The sequence below is a fragment of the Trichosurus vulpecula genome, chromosome 5 (assembly GCF_011100635.1).
Source record: "Trichosurus vulpecula isolate mTriVul1 chromosome 5, mTriVul1.pri, whole genome shotgun sequence".
Classification (NCBI taxonomy): domain Eukaryota; kingdom Metazoa; phylum Chordata; class Mammalia; order Diprotodontia; family Phalangeridae; genus Trichosurus; species Trichosurus vulpecula.
In genome coordinates this window covers 230792650-230819577 of record NC_050577.1, presented here as the reverse complement: position 1 = coordinate 230819577, position 26928 = coordinate 230792650, and the positions used below count along the sequence as shown (strand labels likewise).

At 36.3% G+C, this 26928-nt stretch overlaps 1 protein-coding gene across 1 annotated transcript in view; it reads left to right on the top strand.

Annotated features, from left to right (window-relative positions):
• Positions 1 to 2185: 2185 nt before the first annotated feature.
• The window catches only part of LRRIQ1 (leucine rich repeats and IQ motif containing 1), a 253197-nt gene continuing 228454 nt past the window's right edge, over positions 2186 to 26928 (top strand). The window contains exons 1-5 of the mRNA XM_036760717.1: positions 2186 to 2324; positions 4764 to 4865; positions 13548 to 13642; positions 15085 to 15199; positions 16045 to 16271. Coding sequence (XP_036616612.1) covers positions 2186 to 2324; positions 4764 to 4865; positions 13548 to 13642; positions 15085 to 15199; positions 16045 to 16271 — 678 coding nt within the window. The remainder of the gene's footprint in view (positions 2325 to 4763; positions 4866 to 13547; positions 13643 to 15084; positions 15200 to 16044; positions 16272 to 26928) is intronic.

Below are 26928 nucleotides of genomic sequence, written 5' to 3'. Positions count from 1 at the left end.
ATAAGCTGACATAAATTAACATGTAAGCAAATTTTCTTCTTGGGAGTAAACTCAAAGACTTGAAAAAATGTAACATTCAATAATTTTCCTTATTCTAAACCTTTATAATTCCCCCACTTTTCCAGAATAATGGGATTCTGTGTCTGAAATAAATGCAACTCATAGTGACATAAGTTTGCATTTCGGGACCCAACAAATATTTCAGTATTCCCTCCCTTTCTCTTTATTCATTGACTATTAAAATGTCTAGGTACCTTGTGTGACAGGAGTCTCAGTAGTGGTGCTTGAAGTAGGGCTAAAAACTTTCACTATCCCTACCCTTCTGTCTTTTTTAAGAGAGAGAGAGAGAGAGAGAGAGAGAGAGAGACACACACACACACAAGGCTCTCATGTGATCTGTTAATTACTGAACCAGTTGGAGCCCTCATCGTAATCCCTCTATCATCACTGGCCCTAGTTTCAATAAAAATCTAGAAGCTTTAATCTAGAACATACTTAAATGATCAAAACTATAAAATTTCTGTCTTCAGCTTATTGACCCCACATTATTCATGGGCTTACTTTTTGTCCTCAATTGTAACTCCCCCACTTTCCAAAATCATAGGATTCAACAGTTCAGTAGTAATAGTTATATTTTTAAAAGAAATTCCATTGATATGTTTTGTCATTCCATCACATGCATTTCACAATATATGTCTCCTCTCCTAGTCATAAAGAGCCATCCTTTATAACAGAATAAAAAACGTTTAGTAAAACTATTGAATTCTTCCAAAAAGTCCATCAGCAAGTATTTATTAAGCACCTATTATGTACTTATGCCTGGCACTGGATATGCAGGTACAAAGAATCAAATAGTCTCTATCCCAAAGAATGGAGGAAACAGGAAGGAAGTAAGGAAGGAAGGAGGAAAGGAAAGGAATGGAACTTGGTCCTGGATTCTGGAGACCTGGATTTGAATACTGACCTACTCACTTCCTAGCTTTAATTTAGCCAAAGTCAAGTAATCCATAAGAGATAATCCTATTTGTTCCCTCTACATAATAGGTTCTTTTGAGAATACATTTAAGGTACTTTGTCAACCTTGGATGCTATATAAATGTAATCTGTCTATGATCCTCATTATTTGAGTTCTTTGTTTTGTTTTGGTTTTGATCTAGACCTATGATTTCACTGGTAGAGGAAGGGACAACATCAACAATAATAATCCTGTCACATGACAGCTTTTCATCTGTTTGGAGGAAACTAGTCATTAGCTTCCAACAGATAGAGTCCACAGTCTAGCCAGTGGGTGTTGCACATTTTAGGGGTTTAACTGAAGAAAGTATTGAATGTAAAACTGGGCCTAAGATACACTGTTAGTAAATAGTGGAACTAGGATTTGAACTGATGTTCATGGACTGAGAAGGGGAGACCTCTTTCCACTGTACCGTGTTGCCTCTTGCTCCTTTGTAACTTCTCCTTGGATAAGAGAAACAAGGTGGAATTGTTGGGATCCCAAGGTTTAATAGAGTTGAGATGGAACGTAAGGCTCCCGAGTCTTCTAGACTAACCCCTTCCTTTTGCAGATGAGAGAACAGAGGCCACGAGAGGTCTAGCAATTTGCCCAGGGTCACCCAGCTGGCAGGGACAAAAGCAAGACTTGAACCCTAGGCATCTGGCTGGAGATTCAAGGCTTTTTCAGGTACTTAACAGCATCTCCCAAGGGTTTGTTTGTTATTTTTCCTGGTTGTTTTAAAAAATATTTATTTATAGGTTTTATATTCACATCTTTATGTATATATGTATGTGCCCATATGTATGTGTATAGTATGCTTATATGTATATACATACAGTCTGCATGTGTGCATATACATACATAGGTATATACATATATATGATGTACACTAATATGTATTTGCGTATATGGTAATATATGCTGGATACATACTCAAAGCTTTTCCACATTAGTAGAACCTGGAGCAGTTTGACCTTCTTGACTGTATCGAGGTGGGCCTGCACATTTTTAAGACATATCAGAACATGACTTTAGTGGGGGCTGCAAGTGTATTTTATTGTATCGCATGAAGTGGGCCAGAAAGTTTTGAAATCAGTGTCTTTAACTAGAAATACATTTGAGCCTAAACAGATTTCACTGTCATTGTGTCCTCTGCTCTTGTTTTCATGGTTTTAGTTTTTATTATAAAGAATGTGGGATGACAAAGATGTTGAAGCTGAGCTGGAAAAAGAAATAAAAGATGAATTGGATAAAATCAGCGTTTCATCTTTGGAGATAAGAGATGAGACGGACTCCCCGTCTGAGTTTGGCAGTGAGAGTGAATCAGTAAGTGTCTAGCTTCTGAGGTTCATTAATCTTTTGAGTTTTGTTTATTTGCATTAGGCTTTTATAGCAGCAGATGCTATTAGACCCGAAAAGGCCCCAGGAACTCATCTAATCCAACCCTGTCGTTTTACAGATGGGAAACTTGAAGCCACTACAGGGAAATAGCTTGCCAAGGCCAAGATCACACACGTATAAATAAAGTAACAGAGCCAGGCTTTGAGCCTAGCTCCAAATGGACAATTTTTTTGACTCAATTCATTCATTTTTTTTTTTTTGGAGGGAGGAAGCCAAGGCAGTTGGGATTAAGTGACTTGGCCAAGGTCATACAGCTAGCACATATGTCAAGTGTCTGAGGTTGGATTTGAACTCAGGTCCTCCTGACTCCAGGGCCAGTGCTCTACTCACTGCACCACCTAGCTGCCCCAATTCCATTCATTACTAAAACATCATTGACATTTAGGAAATATATTAGAGCACGGATGTCCAACCTTAGGTTTTTATTGAAACAATAAACAATATGTTTTGATTTGCCATTTTAGTGAGAGCTCTGCAGTAGCTCAGCTTCATTTACTAAAGCATGTATGTAAATTTCTACGTTTGTAGGCAGGCCACATAAATCGCACTGTGGTCCACATGCAGCCTGCGGGCCCTGTATTAGAGAATAAATTCTGATGGTCCACAAATGACCATGAATTTTCACAGGCTGTGTTAGGTAGCTTTGGCAGGTTCTACCAAACTGAAAATATTTAACATATTGTCAGTGACGACTTTGATGTTTGTTCTATGAAGACTACCTAAACTGAATTCTGAGAGACTACTCAAAGAATAGCAACTAGGTAATGATTTTCTTTTGGTCACAGGGAAGACCATCTACTAAGTGCTGAAAGGATCGTGGTCTACGTTAATAGAGGGAGATTACACACTAATTGAATAACAGATCTTTTGTAGCCAGATTATGAAGGGCTTTAAAAACTAAGCAGAAGAATTTGTACTTTATCCTAGAGGTCATTGGGAACCATTGGAGCTCCTTGAACTGGGGAGTGATGAGGCCAGGAGACCAAAGAGTTTATGGTGGTGTGAACCAGTGTGGTGACCATGAGTGATGACAATGGGGATGTATTTTAAATATAGTGTTGGCATAGAATTCACAAGACTTGGCAAGTCTTTGGCCATGAGAGGCAGAAAGAAGGAAGAAAGGAAGCCATGTAGAGATGGATGACTGAGGTTGGGAAACTTCATGACTACCAGAAAGAAATAAGAAAGTTATAAAGAGAGGAGGGCTTTACTATAAAGATAATGACTAACATTTTGGACTTAATAAGTTTTTAATGCTTATGGAACATCCAATCAGCAATGAGGGAGGGACTGAACTTCAAGATTGGGGTTAGATATACAGATAAAAATCCACAGGAAGAATAAATTTTTTTTTCATTAAATTAAACCAATGACAAAATCCTTTAAGAAGCCTCAACACAAACTTGTAATGGAATTGTAGTTCAGGTTTTGCAATTACCTTGTAGACAAGACGGCCTCATAACAAAGTACTTTTTTAATTAAACCTCCTTTGTGTGCGGGGTAGTGGAGTGGGTAGGGTTAAGAATACTCATATAGAATTCTACTCAATTTCAAGTATTCTGTAGTAGATTATTGTAGTCTCACTCTTGTCAATTTTTACAAAATACAAGGAATTTCACTAGACAGTAAATTAAATATATCTTAGTATAGAAAAGAATTTATAGGAAATATGTTCTCTAAATCATGGAATAGTAAATATTGAAATTATGAGCTGAACACTTCACTTATAGGAGTTGCATATATAATGCAAATACAATGGAAAAATCTTTCAGCAGTTCAGTTAAACCATGTAGAGGAACTTTGAAATCTACTCTGCTACATTAAATATGTAAATTGTTCCCTTGTGTGTTGATACTTCTGGGAGTGAGGCATAACAGAAAAAAGGGGGTAGAGTGGGGCAGGGATCGACAAAAGCAATTCCATAGAAATTGGTTAGAAGAGGAAACTCAAGCTAGGACTTAGAAGCTTTAATTCCATGAGGAACACAGAGGGTAAAGAAGAAATAAATATACTGAGAATGTAAACTGAATCATAAAGGGGATAAATTGAATCGCATGTAATTGGGTTGTACAAATGTAATCACCTTTTAGTAAACATATTAGAGAATAGTCTCTGCCCAAATTCTGTTTCAAATTTTCTGTTTGTAGAAATATAGAAGCACCTGGAAATGAAAAATCAATGCATAAACAAAGCTTTTGCCTCCTTAAAACCCCCATCGTATTTGGCATGCATTTAAGAGTAATTTCTTAATGAAGATTTGCTCATAAAATTGAAAGAGTTGAAAGGAACAGTGAATGCTCAGCATATAGTTTTACTAAGAAACATTTTTTGATTTGATTTTACTATTACCATTTTTAGGGAGAAGAAGACTTGCCTGAATCAGTTATTTACTGTATTAATGTCATAAAGAATCGGAGTAAAAATGCTGAAAATCTTATTCTCCAGGACTTTGAAGATACTGACATTTCAAGTAAGCAGAGGTTTCACTTAAGTATTAAATGATTTCCCTGACATTTTACAAGAATAAAATACAATTTTGCAAAAATTATCTGTTTAAATCTGCTCTTCATAACTAACCAATCCAATTCAGCAAACGTCTATTAAGACAGCACTGCACTAGGTGTTGTAAATATATCCTACCCCTCTGAGAATTGCCCAGCATTCCTGGGAAGGAAAACCTATTTACCAGTCACTATGAGTAACAACAGTGTGATTGCAAGGTCATGCAAGGTAATTGAAGCACAGGGGAAGGAAGCAGTATGGGGTAATTCACACACAGGGTAAGCTGCAGATTAGATGTGGTAGAGCAATCCCTCCAGAGCCCTCCCCTCTTCTCTTAGTTACTGAATCCCCACCTACCCTCCAGACTCAGTCTCTGCCCCTTGCCATCAGGATAGGCTGCATGGTCTGGTGAAATATTGAGAAATATTCCTTTAAAGTCATCTGCTTTTTTTGTACCCTTGGCCTCTCGGACTGGTAGAGTCATAGCAGGTGGCTAAAAGCCAAGGGCTCTGGATATGCTAACTCCTGGAAGAGACTGAAATGAGGATAAATTAGAGAACTGAGGTAAAGACAAATCAGGAAAGACCCTCCATCAGTCAGTTGACAAACATTTTATTAAGCACTTACTATGTATTGGACAATGCCAGACACTTAGGTAAGAGCTGCAGATACAAAGAAAGGCAAAATCAGTCACTGCCTTCAATGAGCTCACATTCTAATGGGAGAGATAATATGCAAACAACTGTATGTACGTGCATGCATACAAGGTATATGGGAGGAATCTCACAGGGAAGGAATGAAGCTTTTAGTAGTGGGAGGCAGGGGAGACCTGGAAAGGCCTCTTGTAAAAGATGGGATTTGATTTGAGTCTTGAAGGAAGCCCCTGTAGCCAGGAGGAAGAAAAGGGAGGGAGAACATTCCAAACATGGGGGACAGCCAAGTAAAAGGTCCATTCAGGAGCCGTAGTAATGTGTTCAAGGAACAGCAAAAAAATGCTGCTGTCGTTGGATGGCAGAGTACGTGGAGGGGAGTAAAATGTGAAAAGACTGGAAAGGTATAAAGGGCCAGCTCGTAAAGAGCTTTAAAAGCCATACAGAGGATTTTGTATTTTATAGGAAGCCACTCATTGGTGTTCATTGAAGAAGGAAGTGACATGGTGAGGCCTGTGCTTTAAGAAGATCACTTTGTGGCTGAGTGGAGAATGGATGACCTGAAGTGAGGAAAGACTTGAGGCAGGGAGACAATGATAATAATAGTTCAGGTGCGAGGTGACGAAGGCTTGTAACATGGTGGTGGCTCTGCCAGTGGAGAGAAGAGGCTACAAGAGAGATACTGTGAAGCGATTGAGGACAGTACTTGCCAACAGGTAGGATATGGGGGTGAGTACCAGTGAGGAATAGAGGATGACACTTAGATTGATAGCCTGGGGGACAGGGAAGATACTAGTATTTTCACAAGTAATGGAATTTTTTTTGAGGAAAGACAATTGTTTTGGACACACGGAGTTTAAGGCATCTATACAATATCCAGTTTGATGTTCCCAAAAGACAGTTGGAGACATGAAACTGGAGATAAAGAAAGAGTTTAGAGCTGGATAATTAGATTTTAGAATCATTAGCATAGAAATAACAATTGAATCCATGGGATCTGGTGAGGTCACTAGTGAAATAGTATAGAGGAAGAGAAGAGGGCCCAGGACAGAGCCTTGGGGGGACACTCATGGTCAGTGGATATGACCTGGATGACGATCAAGCAAAGGAGACTGAGAAGGAGCGGTCAGACAGGTATAATAGGAACCAGGAGAGAATAATGTCCTGAAAACTTAGAGATAAGAGAGTATCAAAGATAAGATGGTGATTGATAGTGTATAAAGATGGAGAAAAGGTTGTGATATACGATGTTTAAGAAATCTTTGGTAATTTTGAGGGAAAAAGTTTCACTTGGATGATGAGATTGGAAGCTAGATTGGAAGGGATTTAGAAGAGAGGAAAGGAAGTGGAGGCTGATTGAAGCCACAAAAGGGAGGAGAGATATAGGGCAATAGCCAGTAGGGATGGTTGAATCAAGCGAGAGTTGTGTTTTTGTTTTTAAAGAAATGAACATGTTTATAGGTATCAGAAAACCAATCGAGCAGGCAGGAAGAGGTTGGAGAATAGTGAGAAAATGAGGATAATAGAGGGGAACAATCTTTTGGAAAAGATAGGATCAAGGGTGCGTGTAGACAGATTTGCCGGGGCAAGAAGGCATCATGAAATCTCCTGTGAGACAGTAGTGAAGGAGGATTTAAAGTGGGATGATGTCTGAGCGATGTGACATAGGAGGAATAAAGAAGAGGGAGCTCTCAGTGAATAACCACTCCAGTGACTCTTAAGTCAGCGAAACCTACCTGGACAAAGAAAGTAGAAAACCAATAACAAAGTAGTATCTGATGACAAATACTGGGACAATTGCTATCTTAACTTTAAACTGTCATATACCACCAGAGAATATAAGAGCAAAATACTTAATATCTTCAAGGAACCTACATGTAATGGGGTTTGGAGGTGGGAATACAACATAAGTAGGCAATCATAAGATAAGGAAATTTGAAGACACAGGGAGTGGGAATAGTATTTCACAGAAAAGGTTGCTGTTGAGCTGAGCCTTGAAGGAATTTATTCAATATTCATATGTACCATTTAGAACCATTATAATGGCTTTAATACATGAAGTGTGTGTTGATTCAGTGGATTTCTAATTCATCGCCATGCCAGCTATATCAGCAGTAATGGCACCACTGTGGCCACATGTTCAATATAACATATAAAACCAAGTAGACAAGCAGGTGGTAGGAAGCAACTCAAGTCTGAATGGATTTGCCCCAGACAGCCAATTGGTATTTACAATCATTATTATTTTTATATAGATATGTTAATATATACAGATATATATTTATCTGCATATGATAATAGCTGACATTTATATAGTCCTTTAAAGTTTGCAAAACAATATATACACGTGTATATATTCGTATGTGCACACATGCATATAATGCATGGTAAACATGTACATATATACATTGTATACATAGGTATATGGATGGATGTGTATACATACACATCTATCTATGATTTTATTTTAGTGTCATGACAACCCTGTGAGGTATACATATTATAGGCATGTTTATCCTTTTTTCAAATGAATGACTTACCTACGATCACATAGTATAAGTGGTGAGACCTGAACCCAAGTCTTTCTTAAACCAAATCCCGCATTCTCCTCACTGTGCAACATATATTATGTAGCTTGTTAACTTTCTTTTATTCATCAATATTAGTTATTGTCAATTGTTCTACACCTATTATGACAGATTTCTCCAAAGCATTCAGCTTCACTGCTCATATATGACATAACACATACTTATAACACAACACAACCATTATTGGAGCAAATTAATATTATAAGATCATAGATTTACATCTAGAAAGAAACTTATAGGTCATTTGTTCCAAACATCTCATTTTATGCATGAGGAAACTGAGGCTCAGAAAGATTAGGGGGGGTTACCAAGCTCCCACTTTTAATAAGTCACCACAATAGGAGTGGGCACGGGTACTCTGAGTGATCCCCAGTCTAGCATTTCTTTTACTACAGCATGCTGCCTGAGGGTAAAACTACAGAATTACCTGATGTACCAATACGGAACAGAGAGATTAAATTTAAATGTAAACCATTAAGTCAGCAAAAGGGAATCCACACTCTCTTGTCCAGGTATTACTCATTTGTAGTTGCTGGGAATATACCCCAGACATCCATAGTGAGTCCTTCAGACGAGATACTCTATATTTATTTGGCACCATAGCCCTGGAGCTCCCATTGATATGTCTGCCTCTGCTAGTCAACAAAGGAACACAACTAGTGCAAAGGGAAATATTTCATTTAATGAAATAGCATTAAAAAGTAGTAATAAAACATTTCTTTCCATAAGCTTGGAGAACACTTTCCCACAAATGTACATACAATCTAGGAAGAATGCACACCACACAGTGTTTGGAAATAAATGTATTCTCATAAGGGACATGTATGGCATGGACAGGCACATGGAGGAAGAAACTCAAAATGCCATTGCATTCCTCCTGGTTGTCGGAAGCATAGAATTTTCCTTGGGCGTTGCACTCTGCTGGTCCCCAGTGCCTGTTGCTCAGTATTGCTCCTGTGGTTCTATGGTCATTGCTGGGTATGGCTACCTGTGGTTCCATGTGGCAGGGCTTGGGGAGTTTTTCTCTATTTGCGGCGTCAGGTTTCAGCTAGAACCCTTAGCTGGAGGGTTGTTTCTTCGTAATAGAAGCATGAACAGATTGTGCCATGTTTTATTAGCTTATAGCCCATGAGCTTCTCTTCCCCCACCCCTTCCCATCACCCTCTTCCCCAGCACTGGATGTAGCTTTTAGAATACTCATTTAAAAAAATACAGCATGTATTTGTGGAGGAGGGTAAGGTGAAGGCAGAAAGTATGGAAAAACAAAACCTTCCCTTTAAAGGAAAACCCCCCAAAATTGCCCAGTTTTTTTTCTCCCCTCATACTGGCCAATCTGTTTTTCAGATCTTTTGTTATGAAGGACTTTCTTCTCTATAAGAGTACTTGTAGAAGGTACCATACTACTATACTCTCGGAGCTGGATTGTGGAAGACTAAGTCCTAATCCAAGGAAACTCTCCCTCTCCTTCTCCCTTTCCTTCTGCGTCTTCCCCCCCCCCCATATTTATATTTAAATAGTTTGTATTTGGTGGATCTGTGAAGGAATGAGGGTAGGCAGGGGTACTGACACGAGTTAGTTTCTACAATGATTTAAGTGAGAGTAATAAAAGCTTGAATGGATATTGTGTGTTGGAGTGAAAAAGCACATATAGATGTGAGACTTCTATTTAGGTGGAATCAATAGACTTGGCAATAGATTGGGTGTGAGGAGTAAGGGGGAAGGACAGAGGAGTCAAAGATGACTGATATTTGACTATAGATTACGGAGAGGATGGCCACACCATCAATGGAATGAGGGACGCCGAGAGGAAAGGCAAGGCTTTGGGAGGAAGATGAGGTTCTGGTGGAACATCATAGTGGAGCTCTCCATCTAGCATTGGGTCTGGATGGAGAGATTTGGGAGTCATCCAGAGAGGTCATAATTGAAGCCATGGGAGGGGATGAGATCACCAAGGGAGAGAGTATATGTACAGAAGAAAACTTTGAATAGAGCCTTTGGGGATGCCCATCCTTTGGATGAGGAAGGAAAAAGTGAACCCCAGAAGGATATTGAGGAATTGTCTGACAGGTAGGGGGAGAATCAGGACAAAGGAGTGTTAGAAAATTGGGCAAGGAGAAAATAGCAAAAAAAAAAAAGAGGGGGTAAGCAATAGGCCTAAATGTGGCAAAGTCAGGAAGAGAATGATGACTAAGGAAAGATTTTGGGTTTGGTAGCAAAGAGATCATTAAAGATCTTGGAGATAACATTTTTCAGTTCAGTGGTGGGTAGGAAAGCCATGCCCTCTCTGTATTTAATTATTTAGTTCTGTTCGGAAATCTCTCTTTTTTCACATCTTCTTTAATTTGTGAGTACCTAAACTGCATCTTAATTGTGGTAGTGGTAGTACTACTACTGACAGCTGACATTTATATAGTGATTTCATTTGATTTTATTATTAGATAAAATTCTGGCTAATAGATATATACTTTTCTTAAAACATGTTATATTGTGTTTTTTTTTATTCCTTAAATGTTAAATACTTTGTCGTTATTTTCGTGCCAAAGCTACAATGATATATAGAAAAGTATATTTTAGGAAATGTTAATATGTGTCATTTGTTTGGCTTAAGATATTTAGTTCCGTTACTGAGTGTCTAATTATGGAGCATTTAGGCAAAGATGACAAAATTAGATTTTTTAAGCCTGAGTATAGTGTTTATGTTTCTTCTTCCTCTATGCAATTTTGGGATGAATTAATGATGAAGTAATAAGAATTCTTAGCCTCAGAAAAGCGAAAGTGTGATGAAGAATAATTGAAAAATTTAGATATATGAGAATATTTCATTGTGTTTAATATACACAAGTGTATGCAAGCACATATTCACACATGCATGCATTTGTAGATGCTTATCTGAACAGCAAAGATCTTTCATTTTTCACTGGCCATTCCCTTCACTGATAGAGATTTTTGTAGCCCTTGGATCTAATTTAAATCTCAAATAAGTTCTTGTGGTTAAAAAATGTATAACTGTGTGGCAAATCTTCTTTCAACTTAGCTAGATGAGTCCTCGGATGAGAGAGATTGACTCCATTAGAGTTCATCAGCTTCCCGTCGCCTACAGGGTCAAATATAAAATGCTTTGTTTAGTGTTCAAAGCCCTTCATACCACCTGCCCTCCTTCTCATGTATGATACACCTTTCCAGGCTTCTTCTACCTCATATCCCTTCAAATACTCTTTGATCCAGTGGTACTGCCTTCCTCACTGTTTCATGAGCAAGATCCTCCATCTCTTAGCTCTGGGCATTTTTTTTTCTGGCTGTGCCCCATGCCTAGAATACTCTCCCTTCTCATCTCTGCCTACTGACCTTCCTGGTTTCCTTTAGGGCCCAGCTAAAATACCATCTTCTACAGGATGTCTTTCCCAACCCCTTTTAATTTTAGTGCCTTCCTTCTCTTAATTACTTCCATTTATCCTGCATATAGCTTGTTTGTACATATTTTTACATGTTACATATTTGTACATGTTACATATTTGTTGTGTCCCCCATCAGATTGTGAGCTCCTTGAGGGCAAGTTCTATCCTTTTGTATCCCTAGCACTATACTAGTGCCTGTAATATAGTAATGCTTAATAAATATGCACGGTGACTGACAGTTCATCATGGTCCTGGTAAGAGGTGCCTTTGAAGCCTTTCCAAGTGACCTACCAGAGCTAGTTTAGTACTGACATAACCTTCAAGAACTCAGGGATTTTCTCCACATAATAATGAGGAATAAGAGCAGTATCTGAAAATACTTTGTATAACTTAATATACTATGTAAAGAAGAGCCTAATTAATGTAATGAACTTCATTGTAAGGCATTTAGTAGTGAGAAGCAAAGCATTTTAGAGGAATAGGAAAAAAAAGCCTCATAGAAGGTATAATACCATTGTCTTAGACAAATAAAATTAATCAATTTTAGATCTAGTAGAGACTTTAGAGATTATCAATCGATACTTATTCAAGAAGCATTTATTAAGCACCTTCTTTTTGTCAGACATTGTGCTAGGTTCTGAGGATGCAAAGGCAAAAACGAGGTAGTCTCTGCCTTAAAGGAGATTACCTTTTATTGGTGGAAGCTTCGTGCATGTACATACATACATGCACGCATATATACATGCATACATAAATACACATGTAAATATAAACTAGATGCAAAAGGAATACACTTTTGTTTGTTTTGTAAGGGAAGGTATCAGGAGAAGCCTCATGTAGGAGGTGTAGCTTGAGTTGAGCTTTGAAGGAAGACAGGTATTCAAAGAAATAGAGGTGGGAAGGTTGTATGTTGGAGGCGTATTCTATATTCCATGTAAAGTTGAGGATATGAGAAATAGAATTTCCTAAATGAGGAAGTTTGGCTGGACTGAAGAGTTCATGTTGGGGAGTAACTTGAAGTGAATGAAGAAAGGTAGGCTGACATTAGTTTTTGAAGGACATGAAATGTGAAAAAGTTGTATTTTATTCTAGTGGGAGTCGCTAGAGGTTTTTAAGCAGGGGGGTGACATGACCTCATGTGCTTTTGCAGTTATTTTGGCAATTGTATAAAGAAGGGATTGAAGAGGGGACAGAGTGGAGGAAGGGAGACCAATGGGGCTGCTGCCCATAGCAGGTGAAAAAAGGCTAGATTGGGAAGTGGCCGCATGAATGGAGAGATGGGAATGAGAATAAACGATTTATCTTTACAGATGAGGAAACCAGAACTTGGCCAAAGACCCACACCGCTATTTAATGATAGAACGAATTCTAGAATCATGACACAGTTTATAGAAGTTATTTAGGTCACTTCTCACTGCATGTACATATCCCCCCTACAATTGCCTGATGGGTCCTCATCTTCTCATTGCATGAACACATACTGTAAAAAGAAATATTGTAAACTTACTGCTGTACAAGACAGTCTATTCCATTTTTGGTTAGCTCTATTATCAGATAGCTATTCTTTATTTTCACTTATCCCTGATGCCTTTAACTTTTAGCCTTGGTTTCTAGTTTTGCCTTTGGGAACTATGCTGAGTAAGTCTATACATGCTAGCCCTTCAAATATTTCTGCCATTTTACTGGCAAGTAGATGGTGATTCTCTTAATGAAATATGCCCTAGGCTAGATAGCCAAGGATTAGGTAGTCACAGAATTTTATAGTGATGCAGTTTTGAACTAACTTTAATCATGATTCACTTAGTTTTTACATGTAAAGACAATCCAAATTTCAAATGATTGCATTTATTTCACATTCTTCCTCTTTTTAAAATGTATTTAATGATATATTATTATAAACCTTAAGGTTATAGAAAAATAAAGTTTGATAGCTCAACAAAATTTAATTGTAGTCTTATATTTGAATAGATATGGAGAAATGTAGATATAGATCTATGGCTATTTTCCCCCTTTTCAGGTTCCAGTTATGGAGCAGTTTCAAACAATCCTCCAGATTTTATGGATGAGTTGACATCTAAGTGTCATGAAAGTGCATTAGAATTAAAGGAGAAGGTATGCTATTGAAACTTGATTGATGGTATTCAGTTACATGCTGTAGAATTTTGGATCTGCCTGATGATTCCATATCATGACGTCTCCACGAATAAGGGAAGACGAAATTGATTACAGGCTTTGAAGTATATTGTTTTAGGGATTAAAAAGGCTGTGTTAGATAAAACATTGCATTATAGTTTATTTTCTCTGACATGTAACTTTAACAAACTGAAATTTAAATTTTAGGATTATAACTAGAAGCAATGTAATTAACCTGAACTCAGCATATGCATATCAGAAACACAGATATTGGGAATTTAAATTATAAAATGAATAAAACAAAGGAAACTATGTATTTATACATTATTTTATGAGTTGCTGAGGGGAAAACAAATAATGTAAAGGTAGAGATAAAATTGTTTATTTTGTAAAGTTAGGAAAATGGTATACTCCTCTTCAATTAGACTTAATTAATAAAGGGACGTTTGTATAGAAAATTAAAACTTAGATGCAAAAAAGTGGAAAAAGGAATAATATTAGAACATATTAGATAGAAAGGAGAAATATATAATTATTTCAAAGATCTATGATTGGTTTTTAGTTTTTAGTGAAGACTTTTCCTTCAATGACAGATTATAGTTCTTCTGGCACTTAGTAGATGTTCTGAAAAAATTCATCACCACTCAGCTAAGCTGTTATGTACTTCTAAAACTTAAGTGTGCTGGTGCCTGAACTGGGTCTTGCTTCCTTTTCCATTTAGTTGGACCAACCAGACCTTGTATTCTTATACTGTATTTTTATCTGTATTTATTTATTTACTTGTTTGTTTGTTTATTTTTGAGTCAGTTGGGGTTAAGTGATTGCCCAGGATCACACAGCTAGTAAGTGCTGAGGTCACATTTGAACTCAGGTCCTCCTGACTCCAGAGCTGGTGCTCCTATCTTCTCATATAGTCTTCGAGACCTTAAGGTCACCTGATTGAGACAATAAAGTGGGAACTGAGTGGAGGTGAAGGCCGAAAAGGCAAATGCTGTATTCAAAGTATTGGGGCAGTTTAATTAGGCACTATGATTGAGTGTTAGAAACTGTTAAGGCAAATATCTGCAAATGAGAAGGTGAAGGTGGAGTCATATGGAAAGGAGCGTACATTGGCAATATAGAAGGCAATTGTCAAATTGCTGTAGATTGGTAATCAATCAAAATTTAAAGTGAAATTGATTCCAAATTTTCTTGTTCAAATGGAGATTTCAAAACTAAAAGGCAGAGTTGTTCTGTAAAGGCACAAGTTGATTGCATTATTTCAAGTTCACTTTTCTATTACGAAGTCTCAAAATCTTTCTTTTTAATACATATTTTAAATGTAATATCTTACATAAAATGTTTTTGGTGAATTTTAAGTGTTTTTTCATAGACTTTCACAGATTTTCATTAATCACTGATACCCTTTTGTGTCTATTTAGGTGCTATTTGAAATAGAAAAACAATTACCAATAAATTCAACCTGTGATAAAATTCCTAATTCTGCTCAACTTCCTAATTTTTTTAACTTACCTGTTGATGAGCCTCTTTCTTCAGGTAAAGTTCTAAGTACTGTACTTGGTACCTTTGGTAAACATGGTTGCTAATTTTACAGAACATCTAAATTAAACATATTTGCTGTTTGTATGTGTGTATGTATATTTCGTGACATTCAGACTTAACAAAGCTATAGTGTTTGGATTTTTAAAATCTAACTGGTTAAGTTTATTTCATAGGATCATAGAATCATGACTCTAAAGCTAGAAGGAATCAGAGGCCTTAACTGAAGCTCGGAAGGGTTAATGACTCGTCTAAGGTCATACAAGTAGTAAATGTCAGATGTAGGATTTGAACTCAGGTCCCTTTGAGTCTAGGTCTAGTGCTCTTTAAAAATATATACTCTTATCTTCCTTATAACTCTTAAATTAATTCCTCTTCAACATAAAATAAGATGCACAATTAAATGGTTTTCGGTATGTATAGCCAGCTATGAATTTATTACTTTTACATATAAAGAATATCTAAGCACATTCTATTTTAGGCAGATTCTCAGAATGTTAGGGTTGGAAGAGCCCTGAGAGTTTATCTAGCATTTCCCACTCATTTCAGAGATGAGGAAACTGATGTGATGAATTGCATGACCAAGGTCACCCAAGTAATTAGTACTAGATCTCCTTTGTTCTAGAACTCTTTTCAATAAGCCCCATTAGCACCCTGATGGCAATTCAAGTTTCATATTCACTTTAAGCCCCTATTTTGTTCCTTAAATACTTTTGACTCAAATATCAGTGATGTGTTTTGCGCATTCATTCCTATTAAATTATTTCTAGACTTTAACAGGAATGATTTTAAATAATTTAGAATTTATAGATAAAATATTGTTTATATTAATATGAATATAGATGATACTGACACAATAAGCTTCGGATACTATGAAGTTGAGGAAAGATGTAGACAGTCTTTTGCAGCGTGGGAGGACAAACAGCGAGAATTGGAGAACCAGGAGACTGAAGAGTTCAGAGCTCAGAGGGATAGAGAAGAAAAACAGTTGCAAGAGGAAGAAGAAAAGAGACATTGCCGGATGAAGCAATTTGAAGTGGAAAAGAAAATAATAGAAAATATTCGTAAGGTAATATCTGTAAATAATTTGTTATTGTTCAGTTGTTCATTTATGTCTGGCACTACATTGGGTTTTCTTTTCTTTTTTTTTTTTAGTAGCCACTTAAAAAATGTTTATTGATTGATTCATTGATAGGACCCTAATGAGAGACACTTGATACAAAGATTATTCCTTAGTCACACACTTTCCTTTTATCCTAGTTTCACTAAATTTGTTTATGCAAGAGCCTTAAATACATGTAGTCAAAATTATAAATTTTATCTTTTGGAATCACCTCTATTTCTTGTTTGGTGTAGAAGTCACCTCTTAACCTCATAATTGTGAAAGGTATACAATCTGCTTACCTTCCATTTTTTTTCTTTTTTGTTTATTTAATATATTTAGTTTTCAGCATTGATTTTCACAAGTTTGATTTTCAAATTTTCTCCCCATTTCTACCCTCCCCCCACTCCAAGATGGCGTATATTCTGGTTGCCCTGTTCCCCAGTCAGCCCTCCCTTCTGTCACCCCACTCCCCTCCCATCCCCTTTTCCCTTCTTTTCTTGTAAGGCAAGATAAATTTCTACCCCCCATTGCCTGTGTATCTTATTTTCTAGTTGCATGCAAGAACTTTTTTTTTTGTTTTTGAACATCTGTTTTTAAAACTTTGAGTTCCAAATTCTCTCCCCTCTTCCCTTCCCACCCACCCTCCCTAAGAAGTCAAGCAATTCAACATAGGCCACATGTGTATCATTACGTATAACCCTTCCACAATACTCATGTTGTGAAAGACTAACTATATTTTGGTCCTTCCTTACCTATCCCCCTTTATTGAATTTTCTCCCTTAATCCTGTCCCCTTTCAAAAGTGTTTGTTTTTGATTACCTCCACCTCCATCTGCCCTCCCTTCTATCATTCCCCCCTTTTTTATCTTCTTCCTTCTTCTTTCCTGTGGGGTAAGATACCCAATTGAGTATGTATGGTATTCCCTCCTCAGGTCAAATCTGATGAGAGCAAGATTCACTCATTCCCCCCTCACCTGCCTTCTCTTCTCGTCCTACAGAACTGCTTTTTCTTGGCACTTTTATGCGAGATAATTTACCCCATTCTATCTCTCCCTATCTCCCTCTCTCAATATATTCCTCTCTCATCCTTAGATTTTATTTCCTTTAGATATCTTCTCTTCATCTTCAACTCACCCTGTGCCCACTCTCTTTCTCTCTCTATATATATACACATACATATATACATACATACACATATACATATATATATACATACACAACACACACACATATATATATATATATATATATATATATATATATATATATATATATATATATATATATATATGCATATTCCCTTCAGCTACCCTAATACTGAGGTCTCATGAATCATACACATCATCTTTCCATGTAGGAATGAAAACAAAACGGTTCAACTTTAGTAAGTCCCTTGCAATTTCTTTTTTTTGTTCTTTTTCTTGATTACCTTTTCATGCTTCTCTTGATTCTTATGTTTGAAAGTCAAATTTTCTATTCAGCTCTGGTCTTTTCACTGAGAAAGCTTGAAAGTCCTCTATTTTATTGAAAATCCATATTTTGCCTTGGAGCATGATACTCAGTTTTGCTGGGTAGGTGATTCTTGGTTTAATCCTAGCTCCATTGACCTCCAGAATATCGTATTCCAAGTCCTTCGATCTCTTAATGTAGAAGCTGCCAGATCCTGGGTTATTCTGATTGGGTTTCCACAATACTCAAATTATTTCTTTCTGACTGCTTGTAGTATTTTCTCCTTGATCTGGGAGCTCTGGAATTTGGCAACAATATTCCTAGGAGATTTCTTTTTGGGATCTATTTGAGGAGGCGATCGATGGATTCTTTCAATTTCTATTTTGCCCTGTGGCTCTAGAATATCAGGGCAGTTCTCCTTGATAATTTCTTGAAGGATGATATCGAGGCTCTTTTTTTGATCATGGCTTTCAGGTAGTCCAATAATTTTTAAATTATCTCTCATGGATCTATTTTCCAGGTCAGTGTTTTTTCCAATGAGATATTTCACATTGTCTTCCACTTTTTCATTCCTTTGGTTCTGTTTTATAATATCTCGATTTCTCATCAAGTCACCAGCTTCCACTTGCTCCAATCTAATTTTTAAAGTAGTATTTTCTTCAGTGGTCTTTTGGACCTCCTTTTCCATTTGGCTAATTCTGCCTTTCAAGGCATTCTTCTCCTCATTGGCTTTTTGGAGCTCTTTTGCCATTTGAGTTAGTCTATTTTTTAAGGTGTTGTTTTCTTCAGTATATTTTTCAGTATTTTTTTGGGTCTCCTTTAGCCAGTCATTGACTTGTTTTTCATGGTTTTCTCGAATCCTTCTCATTACTCTTCCCAATTTTTCCTCTACTTCTCTAACTTGCTTTTCCAAATCCTTTTTGAGCTCTTCTATGGCCTGAGACCAGTTCATGTTTTTCTTGGAGGGTTTTGTTGTAGGCTCTTTGACTTTGTTGCCTTCTTCTGTCTGTATGTTTTGGTCTTCTTTGTCACCAAAGAAAGAATTCAAAGTGTGAGACTGAATCTGGGTGTGTTTATTCCCAGCCAACTAACTTGACCCTTGAGTTTTTCAGCGGGGTATGACTGCTTGTAGACTAAAGAGTTCTATGTTCCACGTTTGGGGGGGATGCGCCTGCTCTGCCACACCAGCACTCCTTCCCCAAGAATCCCCAACCCGGACTGGACTTAGATCTTCAGCAGGCTCTGCACTCCTGCTCTGATCCATCACTTAATTCCTCCCACCAGGTGGGCCTGGGGCCAGAAGCAACTGCAGCTGTAGTTCTGTAGCTGCCTCACCTCTGCTGCCCCCCGGGGTGGTAGCCGAACCGCCAAACTCCTTCCACTCTCGCAGCTTTTCCCACTAACCCTCTCTGTTGTCTTTGGTGTTTGTGGGTTGAGAAGTCTGGTAACTGCTGCAGCTCACTGATTCAGGGCGCTAGGGCACCATCCGCTCGGCTCCTGGTCTGGTTGATCTGCGCTGCTCACGCTGGGCTCGGCTGGGCTCGGCTGGGCTCGGCTCCCCTCTGCTCCCAGCTCCGTGCAGGATAGACCTCACCCAGAGACCATCCAGGCTGTCCTAGGCTGGAGCCCTGCTTCCCTCTGCTGTTTTGTGGGTTCTGCAGTTCTAGAATTGGTTCAGAGCCATTTTTTATAGGTTTTTGGAGGGACTCGGCGGGGAGCTCATGCTAGTCCCTGCTTTCCAGCCGCCATCTTGGCTCTGCACCCCTACATTGGGTTTTCTTGACAAAGATCCTGCAGTTATTTGCCATTTCCTTCTCTAGTGTTTCCGCATTTTACAGATGAGGAACTGAGGCAAATAAGGGTTAAGTGACTTGCCCAGAGGTACACAACTAGTAAGTGCCTAAGGTCAGATATGAACTCAGGTCTTCCTGACTCCAGGCCTGGTGCTCTATCCACTGTACCACCTAGCTGAACTTGTAAATAATAAAGATCCCTATAAAGGTATATCCCCACAATCAATATCTGTGCTTGACAGAGTGAATGTAAATACTAAATACTAACTGTTTCTCTTTTGGCCGGGAACCCTGATTGTCTTCCCCTCCCAATTTGATTTTTTTTTTTGAGTTTTTGATTGAAGGGGCCATCCCTTGATTAACTTCTTAAAGAGGCCTATTCACTGAATGGGAGTTACCTCACTCAAAGTGAGAACTTGAAGGGCCAGTATCTCCCATTGCATCCTGGGCAGTCTCCAGTCGTCTTGATGAATATCAGGCCACTGGGCTCTGGATGAAAAAATGAGACTGGTGACCTTGCACATCCCTCCCTCACTCAAATCAAAGTCAACTGCAAGTCATGTCATCATTTCCCTGATGTCATGATCCTGTTTGAGAAACAAGGACAAACGTAACAATCTGTGCTTGAGATTGAAGTTATATTATTTGGCACCTGCTTTTGACGTTAAGTACAGGGACACTAAAGGCAATCACTTAAGATTTGTTGGAGGTGATAATCAGTAAATATTTAGGAATTCTGGAATGCTTTTTTAATGAGCTCCATTTTTTTTCAGTTTTTAGTTTCAAATTCTCTCCCACCTTCCCTCTCCTCCTCTCTCATTGAGAAGGCAAGCAGTTCGATAAAGGTTATTACATATGCAGTCATGCAAAAAACATTTCCATATCAGTCATGTTGTGAAAGAAAATACAGACCAAAAAAGCCAAGAATAATTTAAAAAAAATTTAAAAAGAGTATGCTACATTCAGATTCCATTAGTTTTTTTTTTCTTTGTAGGTGGATAACATTTTTCTGTCTTGCATCTTTTTATTGCTGGGTGTAGCTAAGTTATTCACAGCTGATCATTGTACAGTATTACTGTTAGTGTGTACATTGTTCTCTTGGTTCTGCTCACTTCACTTTGCATTAATTTATGTAAATCTTTCCAGATTTTTTTTCTGAAAGCATCCTTGTTCATTGTTTTTTTTTAATAACACAATAATATTCTGTCACAATCATATGCCATGGCTTGTTCGGCCATTCCCCAACTGATGGTCATACCCTCTATTTCCACTTCTTTGCCAACATAAAAAGAGTTGCTATGAATATTTTTGTTTGTAGAGGTCTTTTTCTTTTTCCTTTGATCTCTTTGGGATACAGACTTAGTAGTGGTGTTGCTGGGTATGCAAGATTTATATCGCTTTGGGCAAAGTTCCAAATTGCTCTGCATAATGGTTAGATCAGTTCACAACTTCACCAATAGTGCATTATTGTCCCAATTTTCCCACATCTCCTCCAACATATATAATTTTCCTTTTCTGTCATATTAGCCAATCTGATAGGTGTGAAGTGGTACTGCATAGTTATTTTAATTTACATTTCTCTAATAGTGATTTGAAGCATTTTTTCATATAACTATAGATAATTTTGATTTCTTCTGAAAATTGACTGTTTATTTCCTTTGACCATTTATGAATTGGGGAATAACTCATATTCTCATACATTTGACTCAGTTCTCTATATTTGAGAGATGAAGCCTTTACCCAAGAAAATTGCGGCAAAAAATTTCACCAGTTTTCTACTTTCCTTCTTATCTTGGTTCCATTGGTTTTATTTGTGCAGAAACCTTTTAATTTAATGTAATAAAATTATCCATTTTTTACATCTTGTAATGCTTTCTATCTCTTCTTTGGTAATAAAATCTTCCCTTATCCTTAGATCTGACAAGCAGACTATTCCATGCTTCACTAATTTGCTTATATGGTATCACCCTTTATGTCTAAATCATGTACCAATTTTGACATTATCTTGGTATACAGTGTGAAGTGTTAGTCTGTACCTTAGATTCTGCAAAACTGCTTCCCAGTTTTCCCAGAATTTTTTGTCAAATAGTGATTTCATGCCCCCAAATTCTGGAACTTTGCTTTTATCAAACACAAGATTACTATGGCTGTTTTCCATTATGTATAATGTACATACTCTATTCTCCTGATCCACCAGGTTGTTCTTTTGATTACTGCTTTGCAATACAGGTTGAAATCTGGTACTGCTAGGCCACTTCACATTTTTTTCATTAATTTCCTTGATATTCTTGACCTTTTGTTCTTCTAGTTGAATTGTATTACTTTTTCCAGCATGATAAAATATCTTTTGGTAGTTTGATTGGTATGCCGCTGAATAAGTAAATTAATTTAGGCAGAATTATCATTTTTATTATATTGGTTTCATCTGTCCATGAGCAATGAATATTTTCTCAGTTGTTTAGATCTGACTTTGTGTGAAGTGTTTTGTAATTGTGTTCATGTATTTCTTGGGTTTGTCTTGGCAGGTAGATTCCCAAGTATTTTATATTGTCTACAGTTATTTTAAATGGAATTTCTCTTTCTATATCTTGTTGCTAGACTTTGTTGCTAATTTATAATAGTGCTGATAATTTATGTGGGTTTATTTTATATCCTGTGACTTTTCTAAAATTGTTAATCATTTCAACTAATTTTTTAGTTTAGATTCTTCGAGTATACCATCTTATCATTTGTGAAGAGTGATAGTTTTGTTTTCTCATTACCTATTCTAATTCCTTCAATTTCTTTTTCTTCTCTTATTGCTATAGCTAGCCTTTCTAATACAATAATAGTGGTGATAATGGGCATCCTTACTTTTCCCCTGATCTTATTCAGAAACCTTGTAGCTTATCCCTGTTACAGATAATACTTGCTTTTGGCTTTAGCTAAATATCATTTTAAGGAAAGCTTCATTTATTACTATATTTTCTAGAATTTTTAATGGGAATGAGTGTCATATTTGTCAAAAGTTTTTTCTACATTTATTGAAATAATCATATGATTTTGTTGGTTCTGTTATTGATATGGTCGGTTATGCCAGTAGTTTTCCTAATGTTGATCCAGCTCAGCATTCCCATTATGAGTCCCACCTGCTTATAGCATAGGGCCCTTGTGATATATTGCTGTGATCTCTTTGCTAGTATTTGATTTAAAATTTTTGTTTCAGTCTTCATCAAAGAAATATTTGTCTAGAGTTTTCTTTTTCTGTTTCTGCTCTTCAAGGTTTAGGTATCAGCACCATATTCATGTCTTAAGAGGAATATGGTAGGACTCCTTGTTTGCCTATTTTTCCAAATAGTTTGTATAGCATTAGCATTAATTGTTCTTTAAATGTGTGGTAGAATTAACTTGTGAATCCATCAGGTGCTGGGGAATTTTTTTAGGGAGTTAATTGATGCCTTGTTCAATATCTTTTTCTAAAATAAGGTTATTTAAGTATTCTAATTCCTCTTCTGTTAATCTGGGCAATTTATAGTTTTGTAAGTATTCATCCATTTCACTCTGATTGTCAGATTTATTAGTATGTAATTGGTCAAAATAGCTCCTAATAATTGCTTTAATTCCCTCTTTATTGGTCGTGAGCCCACCCTTTTCATTTTTGATACTGGCAAATTGCGTGTGTTTTTTTTAATCAAATTAAATAATGGCTTATCTATTTTATTGTTTTTTTTTCATAAAACTGGCTTCTAGTTTTATTTACTAGTTCAATGGTTTTCTTACTTTCAATTTTATTCTTCTTTCCTTGGATTTTCAGGATTTCCAATTTAGGTTTAATTGAGGATTTTAAATTTGTTCTTGTCTAGTTTTTTTAGTTGCTTCCCCAATTCATTGATCTGTTTTTCCCCCTCAGTTTTTTTTATGCAAACATTTAGAGTTATAAATTTTCTTATTGTACTCACATAAGTCATTTTGTTCAGTCATTCACCAATCATTGAATCCATAATTTGTCATCTCTTTGTTGTTAAAAATGATAGTTATTAATATTTTATTAAATATGGGACATTTCTAACTATCACCATGCTCCCTTGGGATAAAAAATCAGTGGTAGGCTCACTCATTCAAAAAATAGAACATTTTAGTGAGTTTTGTTCATAATTCCAAGTTATTTTCCAGAATGGGCCAATTCAGAATTCTATCAGCAGTGAAATACATAAACATATACTTATACACATACACATGTACATGTACATATAGATATACTCATGTGTGTTTTTGCATTTATGTATATGAGTGTAAATAACCAGTAATCAGTAGAAAAACAATAACCATGATCTTAAATTATCCACCAGTGATTGCTTCTTCTGTCCTATGTGTAATTATATCACATATATGAATAGATTAGGGACTTATTGGGTGGGCAGATAGTTATTGAGAGCCTCTAGATGGGTATGAGATATTATAAATCTATGAGATAAGGAGGAGACAAGAATGTTTTGTTTCAGATCTCAGTATTCATCATGTCTGTTACTCCATTCTCTCACAGTCTTTATATTTATAATTGCAGCACAGATATTATTAATCAAATTTCTATGAGTATGGGAAATAGTATATAATTAATAGAGAAATCAATTGTCCCCTAGACTAGTAAAGTTAATGGAGATATCAAGTGTCCCCAAAAGAACCAAATTTAATTTTAAGTAAAACTAAATTATGATCCAAAAATTTTTTAGTATCTTCATAAAGATGATCCTTTTTTCTTTAATATACTTCATAAATTTATGGCTACTTCCAGATCAGAAAGAGAGAGAGAGGGAGGGAGGGAGGGAGAGAGAGAGAGAGAGAGAGAGAGAGAGAGAGAGAATTTGTTAGTATGAATGTCTTACATATATATACATCATGTAATTTACAATTAAGATAAATGGTACAGTTCAAAATTTAGGGGACAAATCACTATATTTTAAATATGAATTCATATTTATACAGCTATATATATATATGTATGTATGTATATATATATACTATTTATAATGCATTAATATCTCAGAGGAGTGGAGGAAATGAACTACCCTTTCAGAAATTTTCATTTTTTCATGCATCCTATATATGCAGATATACATTAATTATATAGGCATATGTGTGTGTGTGTGTGTGTGTATATATATATAGCATATAAAATGAAGCATTAGAATTATGTAAACATATAATTATATATATACATATATTTATATGTATATATATATAATTATCAATTTCTTCATGATTATATTCTAATTTCATTAAACTCATTAAATTAGATGATTTGGAACTCAGTTTTTTTAAAAAAAATCTAATTATCCCAAATATCTAAGTTTTTGAAGCTCAATTTAAGCAATTGTTAATTTATTTCCATTATGAATTTGATCACTTAGAATGAAACATGAAAAACTGAAAATTTTTAAAAGCGAAGGCTTCTCTTCAGACCAATGATTAGTTTATATAAAGAAAAAGTATTTATGAATTTACAAAGTTTATGTAGCATTTACAAGAGCAAGGCAGAGTGAAGAAAGAATTGACACAGAGAGAAGTGTGTCTATGTGGCAAGAGGGTTTCTGAACACAAACCATTTGTTACAAGCACTTTTTCGAAAAGCACAGACTTTCTGGGATAACTGCTCCTCTGTCATTCTTGGGGATGAGAGAGACTTTCTTATGTGTTAGTCTGTTATTGGTTTCAATAGATTGGACTCAATCTTCAGATTTTTTTTTTCAAAAGAACAAAGATAAGGGAATGCAAAACACAAGAAATTAGATGTGACTGCCTTGTTACAATTAAATAAAAGCTCAAGCTAAAATAACAATCATAGTAACAAAAGGAAAAATACAGTCTTTACTACTATGATAATTTTCGAGTTTCTCCTCCACCTTTTTAAAATTTCTTTTCTTTGAGAGAATCATTCCTTACTAAGGAGGATGGTAGAAGATTATATTGTTGTTCAGTCGTTTCAGTCATGTCTGACTCTTCATGACTCCATTTGGTGTTTTCTTGGCAAAGATACTAGAATAGATTGCCATTTCATTCTTCGGCTCATTTTATAGGCAAGGAACTGAGGCAAATAGGGTTAAATGACTTGCTCAGGGTCACAGAGCTAGTAAGTGTCTGAGGCCAGATTTGCACTCAGGAAGATGAGTCTTCCTGACTCCAGGCCTGGCTCTCTATCTGCTTTGCCATCTAGCTGACTGTAAAATTATAAGCCATATTAACACATTACCTCATAAAAATGAGAAGTAGTGGAGGAAAAAAAGTGACTTCAGAATCGGTTCTTCAACATCTTCAAAATTGTGTCACTTTCAGCATAGACTTCCTTTGTGTATTTTGCTTGGTACAATTACTTTTCCCCAATTTATCATCTTTTGTGCCATTTCTGTTTCTTCATGTAATACAGAGAGGCCAGAGTTATGAGAGTATGAATTTAGTGGCTTTACTATCAATAATGACACTTAAAAGAATATTGAACATCTTTCCAGTTCTTTCATTTATTATCCTCTTTCCACTTAAATTTTTAAAAGCTCTTTGCAACATCTGACTTAATTGGGTGTCAGGACAAGATTTTTGCTTGTCATTTTTTACATATATGCTTCTCATTATTATGAGGAGATATTCATAATAATCTTCCACTATCCTCCTTTGTAAGGTTTTACAAATTAGTTCATATCCTTAAATGGTATTGTCTTTCACTGTTCTGTATTTCTGCTTGGTTCTGTGACAAAGCATTTGCTGACTGAGGCTGTTTATGGGTTCTTTTGTCCTTCTCATTGTAGCACTTGCCTCATCGTTACAATCCTTGTTGGTGTCTATTCAGTTGTCCATTTCCTATTTTTCAACATAGTAGCTTGTTTTGATTAGTTAGATTAGAAATACTTTGTTAACCATATGTTTTCATCTTTTTGTTCTAATTTGGTGATAATTTTATTTTTGAATCAAAACATATTTGGTCTGGTCATACATAGCTGATTTTGAAATTCTTTGCACATCAGTAACCATTCATTTCTTCTCTGCTAAGATGTAGTCTATTTTGTGATAGTTTAGTGTTCATCATGTCCAGTGCTTTTCTTGAAGACAGTATTTCTGATCTGTAGATATGAGGTTTCTATGTATTAAAAAGCCCTTCCCAGAAATCTAGATTTGTGAAAGATCTGGGATTGATTAGCTGTATAACTTAATATTTTGTGTGACTTAGGGCAAGGTAAAGGAGTCCTTCAGGCCTTAGTTTTCTCATCTGTAAAATCATGCATTTGGAATATGTCTCATAAGGTTTCTCTGAATTCTGAATCGTATGACCTCGTGACAAGATTAGTTTGAACTCAGCACACTCTTTATCCTGGAGCAACAGCCCCAAGGGAGTGTCAGCCTCCAGAAAGTATG